General features: G+C 36.5%; 1 protein-coding gene across 2 annotated transcripts in view; it reads right to left on the minus strand.

Annotated features, from left to right (window-relative positions):
• Window positions 1-4,388: 4,388 nt before the first annotated feature.
• The window catches only part of B3GLCT (beta 3-glucosyltransferase), a 68,632-nt gene continuing 55,059 nt past the window's right edge, over window positions 4,389-17,961 (minus strand). For both annotated transcript variants that reach the window (XM_072850398.1, XM_072850397.1), the window contains 5 exons: window positions 15,013-15,126; window positions 13,076-13,175; window positions 11,924-12,043; window positions 9,475-9,619; window positions 4,389-6,044 (listed from right to left, as the gene is read on the minus strand). In XM_072850398.1, the coding sequence (XP_072706499.1) occupies window positions 5,877-6,044; window positions 9,475-9,619; window positions 11,924-12,043; window positions 13,076-13,175; window positions 15,013-15,126 (647 nt within the window). In that variant the 3' untranslated portion in view covers window positions 4,389-5,876. The remainder of the gene's footprint in view (window positions 6,045-9,474; window positions 9,620-11,923; window positions 12,044-13,075; window positions 13,176-15,012; window positions 15,127-17,961) is intronic.

The following is a 17,961-nucleotide window of genomic DNA, read 5'->3' on the forward strand; positions in this document are numbered from 1 at the left end:
ACTTGTCAGAGTACCTCACAAGAACATAATAACTTGGTAATTATGGGATGATTATCCACATTTTGTTTGGTTAAAAAATGTATTTCACTGTTTATTAAGTGTAAAGTCATTCCAGAACTAGCATTTGTAAGATCAGAAGCATTTTGGTTAACGTACAATCCATCAACAGGAAAACTCCGTCCTGAACAAGCCATACTGGAAAAAGAACAAATTATTAACTTGGTGTGTTGGGACAAGAGAAACACTGAGAACTTCTCAGCAGAGCTACATGAATGGGCAGAATGAGGCCATAGGATGGCAGTGTAGGCTGAATCAAAGCTCCATGCCTGGAGCAGAGCTCCAGATCTGTGCCGTGTGAAGGGCTACCTCAAGGAAATATCCACGATGAACAGAGCCATACTTGATTCCAAATGGAATTGAAGGGAGTTTGCAAACAGAACATTAGTGAGATTAGTAGTCTTAAGAAGTCTTTGGAAAGAACGGCTGGTGAATTGGCCGACATCATCCATCAACACTTGTGATTGACTGTAGTTAATAAGCACAGAGCTACTCATGCCTCCGGAGCTGTAACTGAGCTTGCCCTGACACGGGCTATTATCTCCCATGTTTACTTAGTGTCACACTCTGTATCACTTCTGCTACCTCGCCAGCTAGCGAACAGTTAACTTACTTGAAGCAGGACCAGCAAGAGCTCTCCTTAAGACAATAAGGACCTCACTAGGTCCTCAGTCATACAGTGCTTCCCTCCTTCCTGGGGGATACGTACTGTGTTTCTTGCCATTCTCCCAGCCTTTTGGGGGGCAGGTACCAGGCACTATCACGCAGCACCCCTGTGAAGATGGGGTGCCGTGCTTGCCTGGCCTGTAGAACTAGGGCTAACACACGAGTTCCTGCTGTGAGGACCCTGATGGGCTTCAGTATGAACAGACTGACTAGGACTTCATCTGGAGGCTGTCCCAGCTAGAATCCAATGAAGTGTCCAACACATCGTCCAAAGCTCACATGGCCCATCCGCTTTGTCTTTGACCATGGTCCACAACTGCCACCCTTCAAAAGGAATTTAAAGAGTAAATGGCAAGGATGGCTGAGAACTTGAGTTGTAACATTGGCTATGGTCGGTGTTGGCTTCTTATTTCAGCACCTTTTCTTTCCATTGCATAGGTTATGGATTTGATCTCTCTTGTAAATACCTTTATTTAAGCACTTTTGAGTTAGATCTGAGTACACAGCATACACAGCAGCAGTTACCAGCCCACTTCATTACTGCTTTCATGTGAAGAGAAGGCACCTTAACACTTTGTCCCATGGCATCAATGAGCAACAGATATCCCTACAAAGTCACAGCTGTTTGAAATACATACAAGAGAAGTGGCCAAAACTAATTGATGATACACAATTTTCCCAGCAGAAAATTTTCCTTATGGGCTTTTTATTATGACAATTAACAAACTGCTTACACTCTAGATTTTTGTTCTTTGTAAGTCAAGTCTGTAGACTATTAACAATCTAGGGCTTTTTACTTTTTTTACAGTTGTTCTGTTTTAGAGCTAGGCTCTTAAGCCTTCAGACTTATAAAAACATTGCTTTAAAAATATATTTTGCACAGAAATAGCTTAGCATCTATTTTTTTTTTTAGCTTAGAAAAGCAGCATGCCTACAGATTTTTCCATAAATGTTTCATGATACTCCATTGATGTAATTTCCTATCACTCCTCTTCATAGCCTGCTTTCCAAAACAGTTCTTCCCTTTGTGAATCCTTTTTGTCTCGGTACGCATCTACTTACCTTCTCATCTTTAAGCCGTTATTTCTATTGTATCTTTTCCGCTAGTGTTCAGAACTAACCAGTCTACAGACACGCTACCAAAGCCATTTCATTCTCGCCATCCAAATGCAGGTCCCAGTTAATCTCATGAGATTTCTTCTGCTGATTTCAATTGAGACACTGCTGCTTCCAGACTAACAGGGACACAAATGAACAGGTATGAGTCAAGGGATTCAGCAAAAGCAGCTAGATGCAAACAGACAGTTCACCTCCCTCTGCCTCCTCTAGTCCGGTGGGTCATTAGGCCCACAGGTCTTTTCCTGTAAACCACAGACTGAGATTTGAAAAGTGTGAGGAATTTTTTTCTCAGGACAGAATTTAAATCATCAAGTAGTTAGTTACAGGACGGCTACCCCGTAAGACTGTGTATTAACAAAGCTAGTCTTTATACATGCACATAACGTGAAACAAATTGAAACAGAAAAATTAACTGCCTACAAATGAATATTGCATCTATTATTTGCTGAATGAAATGATTACTTAAGGATATCATCCTCAATGTGATTGGGGAGGTGAATTTGTTCTATACTGACAAGGTAGGTGTGTGCACCCGGGTAGTGGGGAGGTGAAGCAACCAACCTAGGACCCGAGAGCTAGAGCTGCACCAGGCAGCATTAATGGCAGAGACTCAAGTGCTCTTAGTTTCCTTGGTAAACGTATGATGAGGTGGCATCATCAGGGAGCATTTTGCTCATTATTCTAAATTTATCCTTTAGTTTCATATCAACAATAAGCAGAAGCAATTCCATTAAAGCAAACTCAAATATATTTATTATCATGGAGTCCAATGAACAAAAGCCTTCAGAGTTTTACGGTGTTGTAAAAAGCAAACCTCTTGCTAATTTTCCCTGGTTTTTGGTAATGAAGTGGCATTACTGGCATTGGAGGCATTTCACAGTAGCCTGTTATGGTAGTCCTTACTCAATGTTGATCTCACTTTCCAGGATTCTAATGGAATGGCGTCTTGGGCCTCTGGCTGAGACATATTCTGGTTCCAGCTATGATAACAAAAGTCCTAAACCATGAGAAATTAAGGAACTGAAAATAAAGTCATTCGGACTCCTCCCTCCAGTCAGCAGTCATTATTGCTGGTGTTAGGGCAAAGTTGTGCTGCACAAAAAGGAAGCTACCCAGCTGGCAAGCTGCCTCAGACTTCTGCCCATTTTCCTTCTCACAAAGGAAGAGACAAAGGTCTTTTGGGTCTCTCCATGCCTGGGCCATCTGCAGATGGAGGGAAATAAAAATGGATTCACAGACCTCATTCTCACTTGTAATCAAATGCGGGACTCAAATACTTAATCTCTCATCATCTACATGTCCTGCTATATTGAAGGCACCAGTATTTCAAGATTTTTTTTAACTCCTGAAAGCAGATTAACCAACCAAACAAATTATCAAGAGAATGCCATGAAAGATATATCTTAATACATGGTAATTTGCTATGTTATAAACATTAAACACAAACAGTCAATAATGATTCCCAGATTTTCTTTTTCACACCACAATTCCGGAATGTCCTAGAAAAGGGAACTTCAAGCAGTCAATCAACTTTGCAGTCCTGTTTTAATCTGCCTGTTACAAAAGTGAGTTGTGAATTCCCCTTCTCGTGCTTTGCTTTAACATTACACCACTTATAATCCCCTTGATTTTCCTTAGAAACATTAGTACTGTTCAGGCTCATTAAGGTGCAATTTTGTCTTTAGGTTTCAGATAGTAACAGCCTTGCTGAGTCTTCTAAAACTAAATGTAATATAAAAGACTTCACATCTCGTTTTCAGAAACTCTCTGGGATCCTCTGCTTGAAAAAAAATCTTAAATTTTTTAGTTCATGGAATAAAAGGTCACTGTTGCCGTGCTGCTGCTAGAGTTGCATAGCACTAGTTATGTTTCAAAAGTCAGAGTTTTGGGGGCAGAATACTTGGGTAAATTAGTGCTTCTTTGCTTTCAAAACTATGAAGATGGGAATCAGAAGTCTAATGCTTACTAATACCTCCAGAATCCTTGCAGTAAAATCCAGAGCTAATGGCAAGAGAAAAGATGGACTTTAACACAGCTACTATTACATCTGTCAGACCAGAAGTAGAAGTCCGAGTAAGCAAGCAATGAAGGAGTCGACGGCTCCCAATCTCTGTCTCAATAGGACAGAAGCCTACAAGTGCAACACAGCATGGACCCAAAGCTAATCGTCTTTGCCTGACCTATTCTGTCTCCACAGGGCCCAAGGAGATGTGGAATATCACCAGTTTGAAGTTGGAAGTGATTAGACTATGTTGCAAGACCTTTGGAGAATCTGATAGTGACATATATTTTGTGATAGCATCAAGATTCCCAATCACATGAGGTGCCCATTGCAAAAGCATTTTTCATTTGTACATAACTAGAGACTTGAAAATTAACCTAATCTGGGGAAGCGTGTCAGGACAGAATATGGAAAAAAAAAAGTTTAAGCTGCCTTTTAGTACAACTCACCATAGAATACTATTCAGGTGATAAAATTATGACACAGGTGCTTAAATATTCCTGTACTCCGTTTGCAAAGAGGAAGAAGGCACAAAAGGTTAAAGAATAATTTTTTTATTCAGCTTTCAGCTCTCGCAGTTCTAAACAGTAAACACAATTAACAATTCAACCATGGTACTGGAGAACATAGTCCTGGTATCAGTAAAATGTCTACTGTTTAAGGCACTGATAGTGGGAAGAAAAAAGAAAAAAGACATAACATGGATTGCTCCTATTTAATCAGAATTTGAATCTATTGCACATTGAATGGATATGTGCTTGCTATTCAAATGCTTAAAATTCCACAAGCTACATTAACAAACAAATGTTTATACAGCTTCAGTAATTACTGAAACAGGAATCAGTGGCTCCTCTACTTTGACTTAAGAGCAAGTACTGCATTACTTTGGAGTGGAATCAATTTTTAACCTACTAAAAGGAAACAAAACACAAATTACTTCAGCAGTATGGCTTTAAGACCCTGTATTTGGTTACAATATAGCAAGCGAAGTTAAATAACAGCATACAAGTGCCATATACCGTCATCTTAAAAGGAGCTGTTTTACAGTATAAAAATTAGTTTAGAACATACTAAAGCTGTTTTTTGTACAAACATTTTTACAAAACTGAATTAATCAAAGAAAAAAAATCAAGAACATTTTAAATATGAATCACTCTTTACATGTTGTATACATAAAATTACTTATCTTGATGATATAAATTAGGAATACTACAAAATATTAAAGCTGGCATCCATATACTATTGAAATGCACACATCAGAAATACTGTAGTTTGGCAAAAATCCTTAAGAGTCACATTTATACTTGCCAAATAGACACACAGTGACTTAGGTTTCTAAAGGAGACACAGTGACCTCCCGTGGCAACTTAAGAAATCCCTGTCCTCAACCTTTTTTTCCGATTTTGAACATGACATTCCTCACAAATGATAATAAACTTAAAAGGTACAACAGTTGTTCATGCTTGGTCCATCTATCCCAGGAAACTACAATACTTCTATCTGAAACGAGTATAAAGGAACACAGCCTTCACACAATCTAGCTCCTGGTCACAGAAACAAAGTCATGTTTCCTCTCTGATTTATCAAGAACCTGTTCCAGCACATTTTAGAGAACTGTTTTCTGTAGGTCAATGAGAGATGATGTTCAGTAGATGTTCAACACATGTTCAATATTAGGCTCCCAAATACTTCACTTCAGCTTTTGAGAGAACAAAGGAAGGAGATGTAAATTGATGCTGTCTGACTCAAAGTCCAAACCAGAACACAAAGTTGTATGAGACATTTTAAATGTGTGTGAAGTTCATCGATATACAAAGCCCAAAAACATTTTAGAAATAAACCAAGTGTAACAAAGAATCCAAAAGTCAATTAGGTGTCTTCTTCCACTGCTCTGAAGAAATGTAACAAGCAGGAACAAAACATTGTCTTCTATGTCATGAACAGATGAACAACATGAGAACACCACAAAAGTCACAGTAATGACTGTCTCTCATCTGCAGTACATTAATCAACACTTAAATTCTTCTACCACTTATAAATCCTCCCTGTTATATCCAACTTTCTTTCCATTAAGTGACTCTTCTGTGTTTGGTGCCAGCCACGTGAAATATACCTTCACTGGATCAATATTCCAATGCTTGTGAAATGATACTGGAATTTGGTGAGAAAGGTAGCCTTTTGGGTAGTCCATTGGCCGTGCCTAAGATGGAAGAATAAACCAAAACCACTAGTACTCAGTGATGAATAATAATTTTAGAACAAGAAAGTATCACTGTTCAATGACCTCTGTATCACAGTGAAGCAATGTGGCATTGACAAAATACACAAGATGATAACAAAGGGATTTTTACATCATTCTATTAAATCAATTGATAGGCATTAGTTTAGATCTTCAACTCGCACTGCAGTCATCATGCTACAAAGTACACTGATATTATATATGACCTATTTCTCAGGATGAAACAGTCACCATCTATGAAAGCAAGTGATAAACAGTGTAGTTTGTATTGCATCTTTTTAAATACACAGTTTTGGTTCAATAAAGACAAAATGATTTTAAGTAATATTCTCTTGCTCCTCCTCTTAATGAGAGTTGCCAGCACTGCCAGTGTGATTGTAGGATCCTAATAAGGCCATAAGCAGCCAATATATATCAAGTTTTATGATGGGGAAAGGTTACCAAATGCAGGAAATATTGTGGTGCCAGAAAACTGCAGTTATTCTTTATCAGGTTATATCAAAAGAGACAGAATTACAACATAGGCACATGATGCAGCTGACTTCTTAATGCACCAAGCATGTTTCATTTCCTCTGACAGTTTAATGGCATGTAAGTGCATCATTACATAAAAAAGCCCCACCTGTACTGATCCCTGATAAGATAACCAGATTTTGCCATGGTAAATAGAGTTTTGTAAAGAGAAATGCATGAAAGGCACACATTCTTTTTTTTTCTAGATGTAAAACACAAGAAGAAAATTGAGTGATTTGGATACTGAATCACTGATTTGATGTCTAAGCTAGTAACTGATTTAATACTGCACACTTCACCTGCTTATGGTGGTATTAAAGAATTCTACATGCTGTGTTCTTCATGCAGTTCCGTATATGCTCCAGTCATAAAATTAGGCAATAGAATTTGACACTAAAAAATCTGAATATATATATATATATATTTAATTTTGATATTTAAACCACAGAGTGCTTATTTTTAAAAATTCCATTGCAGAAATCAAGAGGGAGCCTATCTCCCTCAAGGCTTTTGAAAAAACTATGATGAATATTTTGGTTCCAAAAACCTGAAGAATTTACTGCAATTTACTTTGGATAGAGACAGTTTTTAGATATCTGAGATCAAAGGTTTTTTGCTGTTTGAAAATCAATCAGCTTTTTATTGAGCTATAGACATAATGTTGGTGTTTTGATAATCTTCAAAGAATGAGATCTGCTCTGATAACTATCGTATTTATTACATTTCTCTCAGAGAATCATACTGCTTTGTAGGTGGTTGACCTTAAGATATAAATTCCCTGAATTTCTTTTTCCTTATGTTTTGAGGAATCAATTATTGTAATCTTTGGGGGGGGTGGGGGGGAGTGTGGGGGGGTGTGTGCTAGAATTTGTATTTGGTATTTTACAAAAGCCAAATACATTGCTCTTGCCCAGGTTTTATATTTTGAGACCACAATCCTGACTGCGACTCAACATGGGAAGACTCCTGTTCTCTTAAAGAGTCTCATCATGTCAGAAGCCTCTGGAACAGGTTACAGAATACATGCCGACCTCAGCATGTAGCAAACAGGAAACCATTAAGAAAGCAAACACTGTTACATCATAGACACTCTAAGGATGAAGATATCTTTGCTTCTGTTTCATAATATATACTTAGTACAATTTTGGATTCATGTACTTCAAGGAACATTGTACATCATAACATTTTAGTCAAGTCTTTAAAAAATAATTTTCTGGTTGACAGAACATCCAATTTCGGTTTTCTCATATTTAAAATATTTGTCGCATAATAGTGGAATTCGTAGAATAAGCACACTCAATTTTTATTTAGTAGTCTTCCCCCCAGGGTTAATTTCTGTTCAAGGGATGTAAAATTAGAATTTGTTATAAGTGACAGTAAAGATGAATTAGAATTCAAGTGTAATTTTCTGTGTGGAAAATCAAACTGCTAGGATTTCACTTTCAAAGTGATTCAGTATCAAATGCACACCATTAAGGATTACAAGGAAGTGCTTTGTTTTGTTGTATAAGGCCATTCCTACAACTCTGTAAAATGTGTTCTGTTCTTTTCAACTCTCCTTTAATTAGGTGTTTGGGTTTTTTTAAAGACACCTGTGCTAATAATTACAAATTATTAAATAATTTGTAACACAAATTATTTAATAATTCTGTTGATTTTTTAAGATGCATTACTTGCTTTCTTTCTATACTGAAAGTAGTAAGCAATGATAAACAAAACAGGAAAGTAAACAGATATGATTTTTTTATATGGACAAGGAATTACAATATTGAATAGTGCATTCTTGGTCTTCCCATTTCTCCATATAGTAAATGTAATCAGAAAGAAAATCTCAATATAGGAAGAACTGATAATCTAAATAGCAAACCTTTTCTCCCCCACTGACAGATGCTTTGAATTACATGGCAATTTACTAATTTTCAAGTAGCCTATTATCTTAATCTCAGTTCATATCAGCTATACAGGTCTTCCCAGTTTTTAAACTAGATTAACACCTGAAAAACACTGAACACTACACTGATTTAAATACTGATTTTTTAAAAGTTGTGCACTCTTTGGGAAAAATCATAAGCACTTCTTCTCTTTAATACCATGGGAGGAAGGTAAAGTGTTTATTTGGTTTACAAGGCAGCAAATCTCTCTGGGACTCAATGCATTGTGTTTTCCACTGTGACATGACAGTTAGATGTTAAATATTCTGGAAGACAGAAACAAGATTTAAATCTGTTCCAATCCACTTCTCCCAAACTGGAGAATACACTCACAAGAAAATTATGTTTTGTGACCTCTTTTTCCCTTGTACTAGCATACAGCAATTTACCATATTTATACCATTCTTCAGAATCCACTACAAAACAACAGCTCTGGGAATACTTTTACATTTTATATCTTCACTGATGAGATATTTCAGAATAGTAAACAATGAATCAGTAGAAAAATTGGATAAGTGGAGAAGACAAATTTAGTGAAAAATTTCACAGTCAGTTCTCCATTACCTGAAGAAAAAAGTATTGTGGTGTGGAAACAAAAGTATTTTGTTTCTTTTCTTAGAGGATATATCACAAGTATTCAAAGCATGTGGCTCCTAATTCTATTTGCTTTTTGAAGTTCCGACTTCTGACTGCATTTTTTATAAAATGTCGTCACAGGGTAATTGGAATATCTTATAAACTATTAAAGCATTGTAGTAATCCATGCTTTGAGAATATTCTTTTTTGCTTGATCAAACTTATTCTGGAGAGAAATAAGGTATAGCAGCAGCATCTTGGTTATCATTATTACACATTGATTGAATTTGCAATATTTATGAGTCCTGTTTTATGTGTATACTTAAAAGAATGAAATATATTTTAAATACTAGTAAAAATAACTCTCTGACCTGATGGAAAAGTGGACTGTGTGTTACAGGGATTCCTAAGCCACTGAAACACATCCCAAGGACCATATCATCAGGCGCATCCATGCTGTAACACCGGCATTTACTAGCAAGTAGTTTCTGAACAGCTATTCTGCTGAAAACCATCCTGAGTAAAAAAAGCAAATGAAATGTATAAGACAATAACTACTAGAGAAGCCAAATTACTATAATTAATAAATATTGCTAAATGATATAAAACTGCAAGACAAAATGTAGCCCTCTGGTACAACATATCTGAAATTTCAAAATTTGAGAAGTCAGTACTGACAAGTAGTGCAAGAGGCATTTTCTGAAAGATAATTACTTTATATAATGAAAATTAATTACATCAATTATGCCAATTGTTGTTATTCCAACAATTATTTAGCTAGCTACCATTTTTACTGCAGTTGATAATTCCTCCCAAATTTGGCCAGGACTTTAAAGGGATATTCTCCTCTATTGTACACAAATGTATTGTCCAGTAAGTTATCATGTAGCATTAAATGAAAAGAACTCTAAACCTGAACTGTCATTCCTTGAATCCTCAGTTATAGAGAGTTCTCTCCATAAGTGAAAAATGTTCCTTGAAGCCATTGCAAGGCTCTTCTGTTCATCCTAACTTTCTTGCTCATCTAAATATCAACCAGAGCCTGGAGCTGTTACATCATTATCACTAAAATAAGCCTTCAGTAGACCAGAAACATGATGATGTCTTAAATTCAGCAGCTGAGGGAATATACTCTTGTCTAGTATTCCATAGCTGCCTTTTCTGAATTTGCATCATCCACCCAGTCTGGTCAGAATACCAGGTACTCTAGCTACTACAAGTTGTACTAAAAAGATTTACACTCTGAAATCGCTGCATGGCTCTCACGAGTTTATTCACTCTATGACAATCCTTCACTTGACACCAGGCCATGGCAAGACTTCTACGAATACTGAATGCTAAGGCAAAAAGACTGACCTGAGAATATTGTCAGATTAAAGTTGTAAAAGACTCCATCACTATCATTGCAACTTTGAAGACTGCATGTATCATAAAAAAAAAAAAAAAAAGGACAACACAATAGGAACTCATATGTCAGTACTCAGATCAAATAGAGAAGGAAGAATAAGCCTGGGACTTGTGACCAGCATGTGTTGCTACACAGAAGGTGTGACATAAATTACACACATTTGGGCTATATACTTGCTAGTTGAATATCTGGACTGTGTCCCTTCAGTTATATAGAATTCTTAACGTACAATGAACCTTCTCAAAATTAGGGTATGGAGCAAGATGGATGATCTGTGTCTCTATCTGCTCAAACCAGACAATGAAAATAACCCCCAGATTTCCACATCTAGATGACAGAATAGAAACTAAGAGATAAACACTAAAAAGATGTAGAAGTATAAGACTGGTAATGAACAAACATACCAGCAGCAGCAGAAAGTTTGCTTCTTAACTCAAGCATAAACCCTACTTAAGTAAGATCGTTGCAACTATGCAAAACAATGAGAAGGCCAGTCAATTGATTTTTACTTACTCATGGATGGATAAGAATCTAGTAAGTTATTATAGCCATTACTTTTCACAGCGTAAGACACTAAGGACATTCAGACATCCACACTACTTGCTTTAGACACACAAGATGGACAGATCAGAGTCTTAAGATCATTCTTATTGCAACATGAGCCAACCTGAAAGTTCATATACATGTTAATTTAAGCCAAATTTTGCATACAATCACAGGGACCCCTGTGTCTCATGCATGAAATCAACCCACAATCATTCTTTTCTATGAGATACTATTTTCCAGGACATCAACATCAAACTCCTTGCTCAGCCACCTCTCCATAAATCACCACGTGAAGTTCAAAAACAGGAGGAGAATCACTATCATTTTTCTCCATGTTTGGACAAAGAGAACAGGAAAGAATATTCTCATTGCAGCAATTTGTATCCCTAGGTGTGCTGCTTTGGGTTCTCCTGCAAACTCCACAACAGTTCAGATCACAAGTGTATTTTTTTAAGCAACTATCCCAATTGTCTCTGCTTACTACACTTTGAATCACATTGTAAGATGGTCTCTGAGTACGCAGAATGAATTCCATCAGTTGAAACAAGGCTGCGTGATGTGTATCAGGAAAACATGTGGTGCAGATAACCAACAGGCACTCAGTTCACAGGACCAGTCAAGCCAAAATGACACCTCCTGAAACACGCATGGTCCTCAGCACCAACTGTTTTGCTCTACAAATCTGTTCCCAATGGGCAGCACAACTTCCTACTAGTTAGGACATTTGGGTCTTTGAGCATCATTACATTTTAATTATACTAGGAAACATCACTGTTTCTGTTGAAACTGATTTGTGTTATAATTCAAAACATTTACATTCAAAGCAGGGACTGATGTAGATCTCAGTAGGAGTTTAAATAAATTACCCTCCGCCGCCAGTGATATAACTATATCCTCCAGTTCCCAAGCCGTAACCATAACGCTCTCCAAGAAATACTGGTTCTTTTGGGTCATAGCAGCTGAGCAATTTTCGGAGCCTGAAGATACTATAATACGAAAATCCATTAAAAAAAAAAAATTAATCATGTAGACATTCATTTTGAAACAGACATTGCTAGCCTAAATGGCATTCCAGTAAATAGCACAAAAATGACAGGAGAAATTCAGAAATTCTACAAAAAACAGAGATACAAACTTTTAAACGGAAATTTATGATGGGTTATTTACTATGAGATATGATCGCTGACTTTGGTCAAATGATGAATCAATTAGCTTAAAAATATTTTTCTGAAGAAGCAAGCAAAGTTTCTCAATAAAACTGAGTCTCATCTCAGAGCAAACATGAAATTATTTTTTCCAAACAATGGCAAGATCTTTGCAAATTATTTTTTCTCCCCAGGAATTGAAAAACAAAAAGGTAGATTTATTTATATGAATATTGCTTTATCTACAGTTATAGCCTCTTCCAAATTCTTCTTCTGTCACATCATTTACCATAAACTATTATCTTGAATCACTTATTTTCATGTTCATGACCATGTGATCCCACTGGTTGATCACTGTGACTTATTTCTCTTACACTACAGTGTCAGTTTTCATGTGCATGGGATCTAAATTCCTAACTAAATTCCTAACTAAATCTAACATTTTCTAAATGCAAGTCCCTGGACACAGTTATGGGTGACTTTGACAACTGACGCTAGCTTACAGAACCTTTCTTCTGACACATTTAAGTGAGGAATACATCTTAGAAAGTGTATTAGCAAATGACTAAAACCAATCAGTTCAGACGTGCCTACATTGAAGAATCACAACGCGTGACAATTTGTAATCATATTTGGACTATATGATTACATAATCACAGTAATATGCACAGTTTTTATCAAGTTACAATATTACTTTGTTTTTAAAATTAGTCAAGGAATGCTGAAGGAAAGCAACAATTTTTTTTCCTTGAAGGAATATAAATCTACATTAATAAAATAGCTGTACCTCTTAAATACAGAGGAAGAGATGAATATTGCTAAAACTCCTATTGACATGAACAGTGGTAATTCCTGACATATTGCAACATGTACCTTATCAATGTGTCATCATCCACTATGACCAACCACGGAGTTCTGGGAGAGCTATGATTCAAAAACCTTTCCAAAATGGCAAAAGTTTTCCCACAGTGACCTAAAGGAAGAGAAATAACAAAATATGTAAATTTAAATAAAATGATATTTTGTAATAAACAATTATTCATGAATTAAATAAATATTTTACTATAAATAATAAACTATATTCCAGCTATCCTATTAAGCTGTTGGACAATACCTGGCAAACTGCTACTCCTAAATTTCCAAAACTGTAAAATGAGGAGACTATGATAGAAACATGTTCTGCAAAACACACCAAGATATCTTAGTAGTATTTCATGATGCATCAAGCAGGTCCACTGCTTGCCTGTAAATATTTAAGTCTACATTAATCTACTGTACTCATAACCAGCAACTCAGGTCCTGATGACTTCACCAAGGAAAGGTCTTAACATTTATCACAAGACTATAACAAAGCTGAGAGTTAAAACACCATTTACTAGGAATTGAGAAGTGAAACACCCTTGTTCAGAATGAGCAGGACAAGAGAAACAGGAAGTTTCAGACTTCTACTGAATCTTTTTTAGATCTTGGAAAAATCTAATTGCAAACAGCCTTTATTCATCTAGATTACAGTTGATTGTGTAAAGCAATTAGTGCTATCATTCTTACAATTACTAAACAAGCATTAAAAAATAAGGATAGGATACTATATTTGAAGCTACTTCCAGTTAAAATATTTCTTGAGAAAATGCAGTAACTCTCAGCTTAAGAAATGAAGGAAGTCCTGGCTTTGCTGATTTGGTGAAACCATGAACTTAATGCAGACTGATATATAAACATCTACAAAATCAAAACCAAGATTTCTATATTATATTCCATGACAAAAGATGGACAAAAATAGTATTAGAGTAAACTCAGCACAATTTGTTTAGTTTAGAATGCCAGTAGCCCACAGGTCCCACTGCTCCCCACAGCAATGCTCAAAGGCCAAACACAGGAGGTCCCTTCCCCCTGGTGTGACTATAACTACTGGGCACGGCTTCTACAGATGACCCACACATGCCCAGCAGGTCTGCTACCTCCTGAAAACACCCACTGGTTGCACATGTCACACTGCACTTGTGCAAATAGAAATCCCTGCCTATTCTCTCTCTGCCTCTAATAGACCCTGTGGAGGACAAAAAAAAGGGCAGCTGGAAATAAGCCAGAGATCAGAACAACTGACCTAGTGGGCCAGATAAAGATAATAGACCACAGCTTGGACACTTCTAAGTCAGAAGCTGAGTAGTAGCCTGTAGCAGAGACTATAAGCCTAAGAACAATAGATCAAATTAAAGAAAAAGCCCTAAAACTAATAAACTCATGGAAGCCATCATATCCATAGCCTTTTCTCTATTTAAACACAAAGTAAATTACTCTAAAACCACATTATTTGTCATAAAAAGATCTTCCAATCTTAAGATTTAGTTTTTGTGCTTAAATCAAGACATACTAGGCACAAGCATATAATATTTGAATACCACATGGCAAGTAGTTTATGCTCAGTAACGAGCTGGCACTGTCTGAGGTCTTCTGACATAAATCTATGACTTCTGCTACCACTGACAATCTTACTCAAGATTCTCAATAACTCAAGAGTTATTACTCTTACCTAGAGTAATAACACCAATTTTTGTCTCCTGGAGTATACCAGTGTACCATGATTTCATACTCACAGTATTTAAGTTTCTACTAAAAAGAACATTCTACCTACATAGGTGAACTGTACTTTCCACCCATTTCTTGTGTGGCAAAAGCATTCTTTTAGTTTAGGCTGCACAAATGTGCTACAGAAATACAGAATCTCTAAACATGAAATATACATATCATCCATAAAACTTACCATCTTTAGACAGCTATTTGTGCAAAACTGGCAACAGCCAATAGCTCACCTCTGTCAGTATTAGGTATGCCTAAATCTATAGTAGGAATGGAGATGTCTGCATAATCACTGTAGTATTCAATAAGAGCAGCTTCTCTTTCCCAAGTCTGCTTTACAACTGGTACTGCAAAACAATCGTTGACATTGAAACGTAAGTAACTTGATTAAAATAAGTACTTGGTCAACATGTTTATGCACCTTGTTAACTGACATATTCCTTCACGTGGTCATGAAAATGCTGTTTCAAATACAGCATCATGGTTCTAAATGTTCGTTCTTTTTTCTTGCCTACAATATTTAGGGAGAAACAATTTTGCATTTTTATGAAAGCCAGTCAGGGCAGTTTTATCTATATCGTAACAGATTTTCTTTTAAAATATGACTCTAGTTTCATTCATATTACATTGAAAACTGTGACGTTTACATTTATGCTAATCCAAGTATGGAATTCATTACTTTTACACTTGCTGTGGTAGACTTCATAGCACACGTCAGCATGAACACAGCTCAATCATTCTTCCACTATTGAAAATGTTGCATTTTAAAAACAGCACATCCAACTGTACAGCATGTAAAATATTCTGAATCAGAAGCAGACCAAATGCACCTTTTCAAATACTACGCTTGTGTTATATACATCATATCTGACAGCAACACCATGTTAATGCTCAAAAGCACCTGTGTCTGGAGACATACTCACAGAAGGACATTTATAAATACCATACAACCAATTTTTATCCCATGGAGATTCTTTTCAAAGGAGGACTGCTTAATGCTTCTCTACAAGAGCTATCCTTTTCTTATTAGTTTGCCATTTGACATAAACATTTAAAATTGCTCATACAACATTCTAATAATGATGCTACAAATGTTTAAATTATATCCAGAAATGAATAAATCATGGGTAGCACACAAAAAGCCAAACACCTGCAGGGTGTTTGGAAGAGAATGATCCAATTAAAATCAATTATTTTTTTCCATTTTAAAAATTAAATGGTCAGGACTTAGGTGAACAACTAATCTGAAACACTGTGCATTCTGCTGTCTGTCATTGTTTGTCCACTTTACATTCTTTGACATCACCCCATAGGTCTCATTAGTAGTAGCTAGCTCTCTAAACAGAGGAAATATTTACGTAACTTCCCATTGTTGCTACATAACTCTGATGCTTGTGAACAACTAATTTTAGCCCCTTGCTGGAATCATCCATCACCTAATTTGATGTTTGCTGCCTGCCTACTTGCTCACTTTCCTCTACTCTGATCACCCAGAGACTTGTAGGATTTATTATTCTTGATTGACCAACAGTCAGTTTGATAAGACTAAAATGAATTGAAAGGTGACTGTTAGGATAATAAGAACTCAATGCACTAATGGAAAGGCTTTAATATTTGGAAAACATATAATTCCAGTTCTGTAGTGCAATGGACGATACTGCTTTTAAGTGTTTTAGACACTTAAAACTGCTCTCAAATTTTTGCATTAAAAAGTCCAAAGGGAATTACGTACAAAAAATATGTTCATATAACATGACAGTGGAGGTTTGAAATGCAAAGCCAGGAATTTCACAACACATTAACTCTACCTCCTATGTACTAAACAGTCACATTACATCATATAACAACTGCATAATTATGCATTAATTAACAGAGAATGCCATGTAAACTTTTTTTTTTCCCAAATAGAATTTAAAAAAACAAGTAGGCAGGAAATTATTTTCTTATTTTGTGGAAATGTTTTATTTCAAAAGTGTTTCTTGGAAGAACAAAATCAGAAAGCTTTCAGAAAGGCCCCAATACAGAAATGTCACAGATATACAAAAAGCTTCCAACCTTCACCTGGCAGAAGAGATGCACCTGTAAAGGCTGTTTCACCTTTCTCCAACCAAGGACCTCAAATTCAATAGGGTGCTTTAACATACAGACCTATTTGCTATTATGGACTGAACCTCTCGATTTCTTCAGTGAAGTCCTCCTTTTTTGTATAAATGAAAAAAGTTCACTGAAGCAAGGACCTGAGTCTCACCTCAGTCAAGTGGTCTAACAAGGGGGCTAGTAGCTAAAGTGTCTTTCTCTTTTCCTTGCTTGTTTTGATGGAAGTGTCACCATCCAGACTAATGTCTATTCTAAACTGAATCCCACAATACTTCATAATTTCTAACAACTCATATGTTCCAAAGAAAGAACAACACTGAAATTTCTGACTAGCTGTTTATGCAAATATTTATCAATATGTATTAATACTTGTGATCACATGGAATTTTTAATACCACACTACAGAGATACTTATTGTCCTGGTTTCAGCTGGGATAGAGTTAATTTTCTTCCTAGTAGCTGGTATAGTGCTGTGTTTTGGATTTAGTATGAGAATAATGTGGTAACACACTGATGTTTTAGTTGTTGCTAAGCAGTGCTTACACTAGCCAAGGACTTTTCAGCTTCCCATGCTCTGCCAGGTGCACAAGAAGCTGGGAGGGGGGCACAGCCAAACTGGCCAAAGGGCTATTCCATACCATATGACACCATGCTCAGTATATAAACTGGGGGTGTTGGCCGGGGGGTAACGGTCGCTGCTCGGGGACTGCCTGGGCGTCAGTCGGCGGGTGGTGAGCAGTTGCATCACTTGTTTTTCCTGAGTTTTGTTCCTCTCTCTCTCTTTTATTGTTTTTCTTTTCATTGCAATTATTATTATTTCATTTTATTTTATTTCAGGTATTAAACTGTTCTTACCTCAACCCACAAGTTTTCTCACTTTTACCTTTTCGATTCTCTCCCCCCTCTCACTGCAGGGGGAGTGAGCGAGCGGCTGTGTGGTGCTTAGTTGCCGGCTGGGGTTAAACCATGACACTTACAGAAGGCCAGTTCTAAGCTCTAATTATATTTTATTTGTGCTACCTCTAGAACCCTGATGCATGTTTGCAGTCTTGAAAGTTTCTTATATAACCATATATGGTATGTGT

The sequence above is a fragment of the Ciconia boyciana genome, chromosome 1, assembly GCF_034638445.1.
Source record: "Ciconia boyciana chromosome 1, ASM3463844v1, whole genome shotgun sequence".
Taxonomy (NCBI): Eukaryota; Metazoa; Chordata; class Aves; order Ciconiiformes; family Ciconiidae; genus Ciconia; species Ciconia boyciana.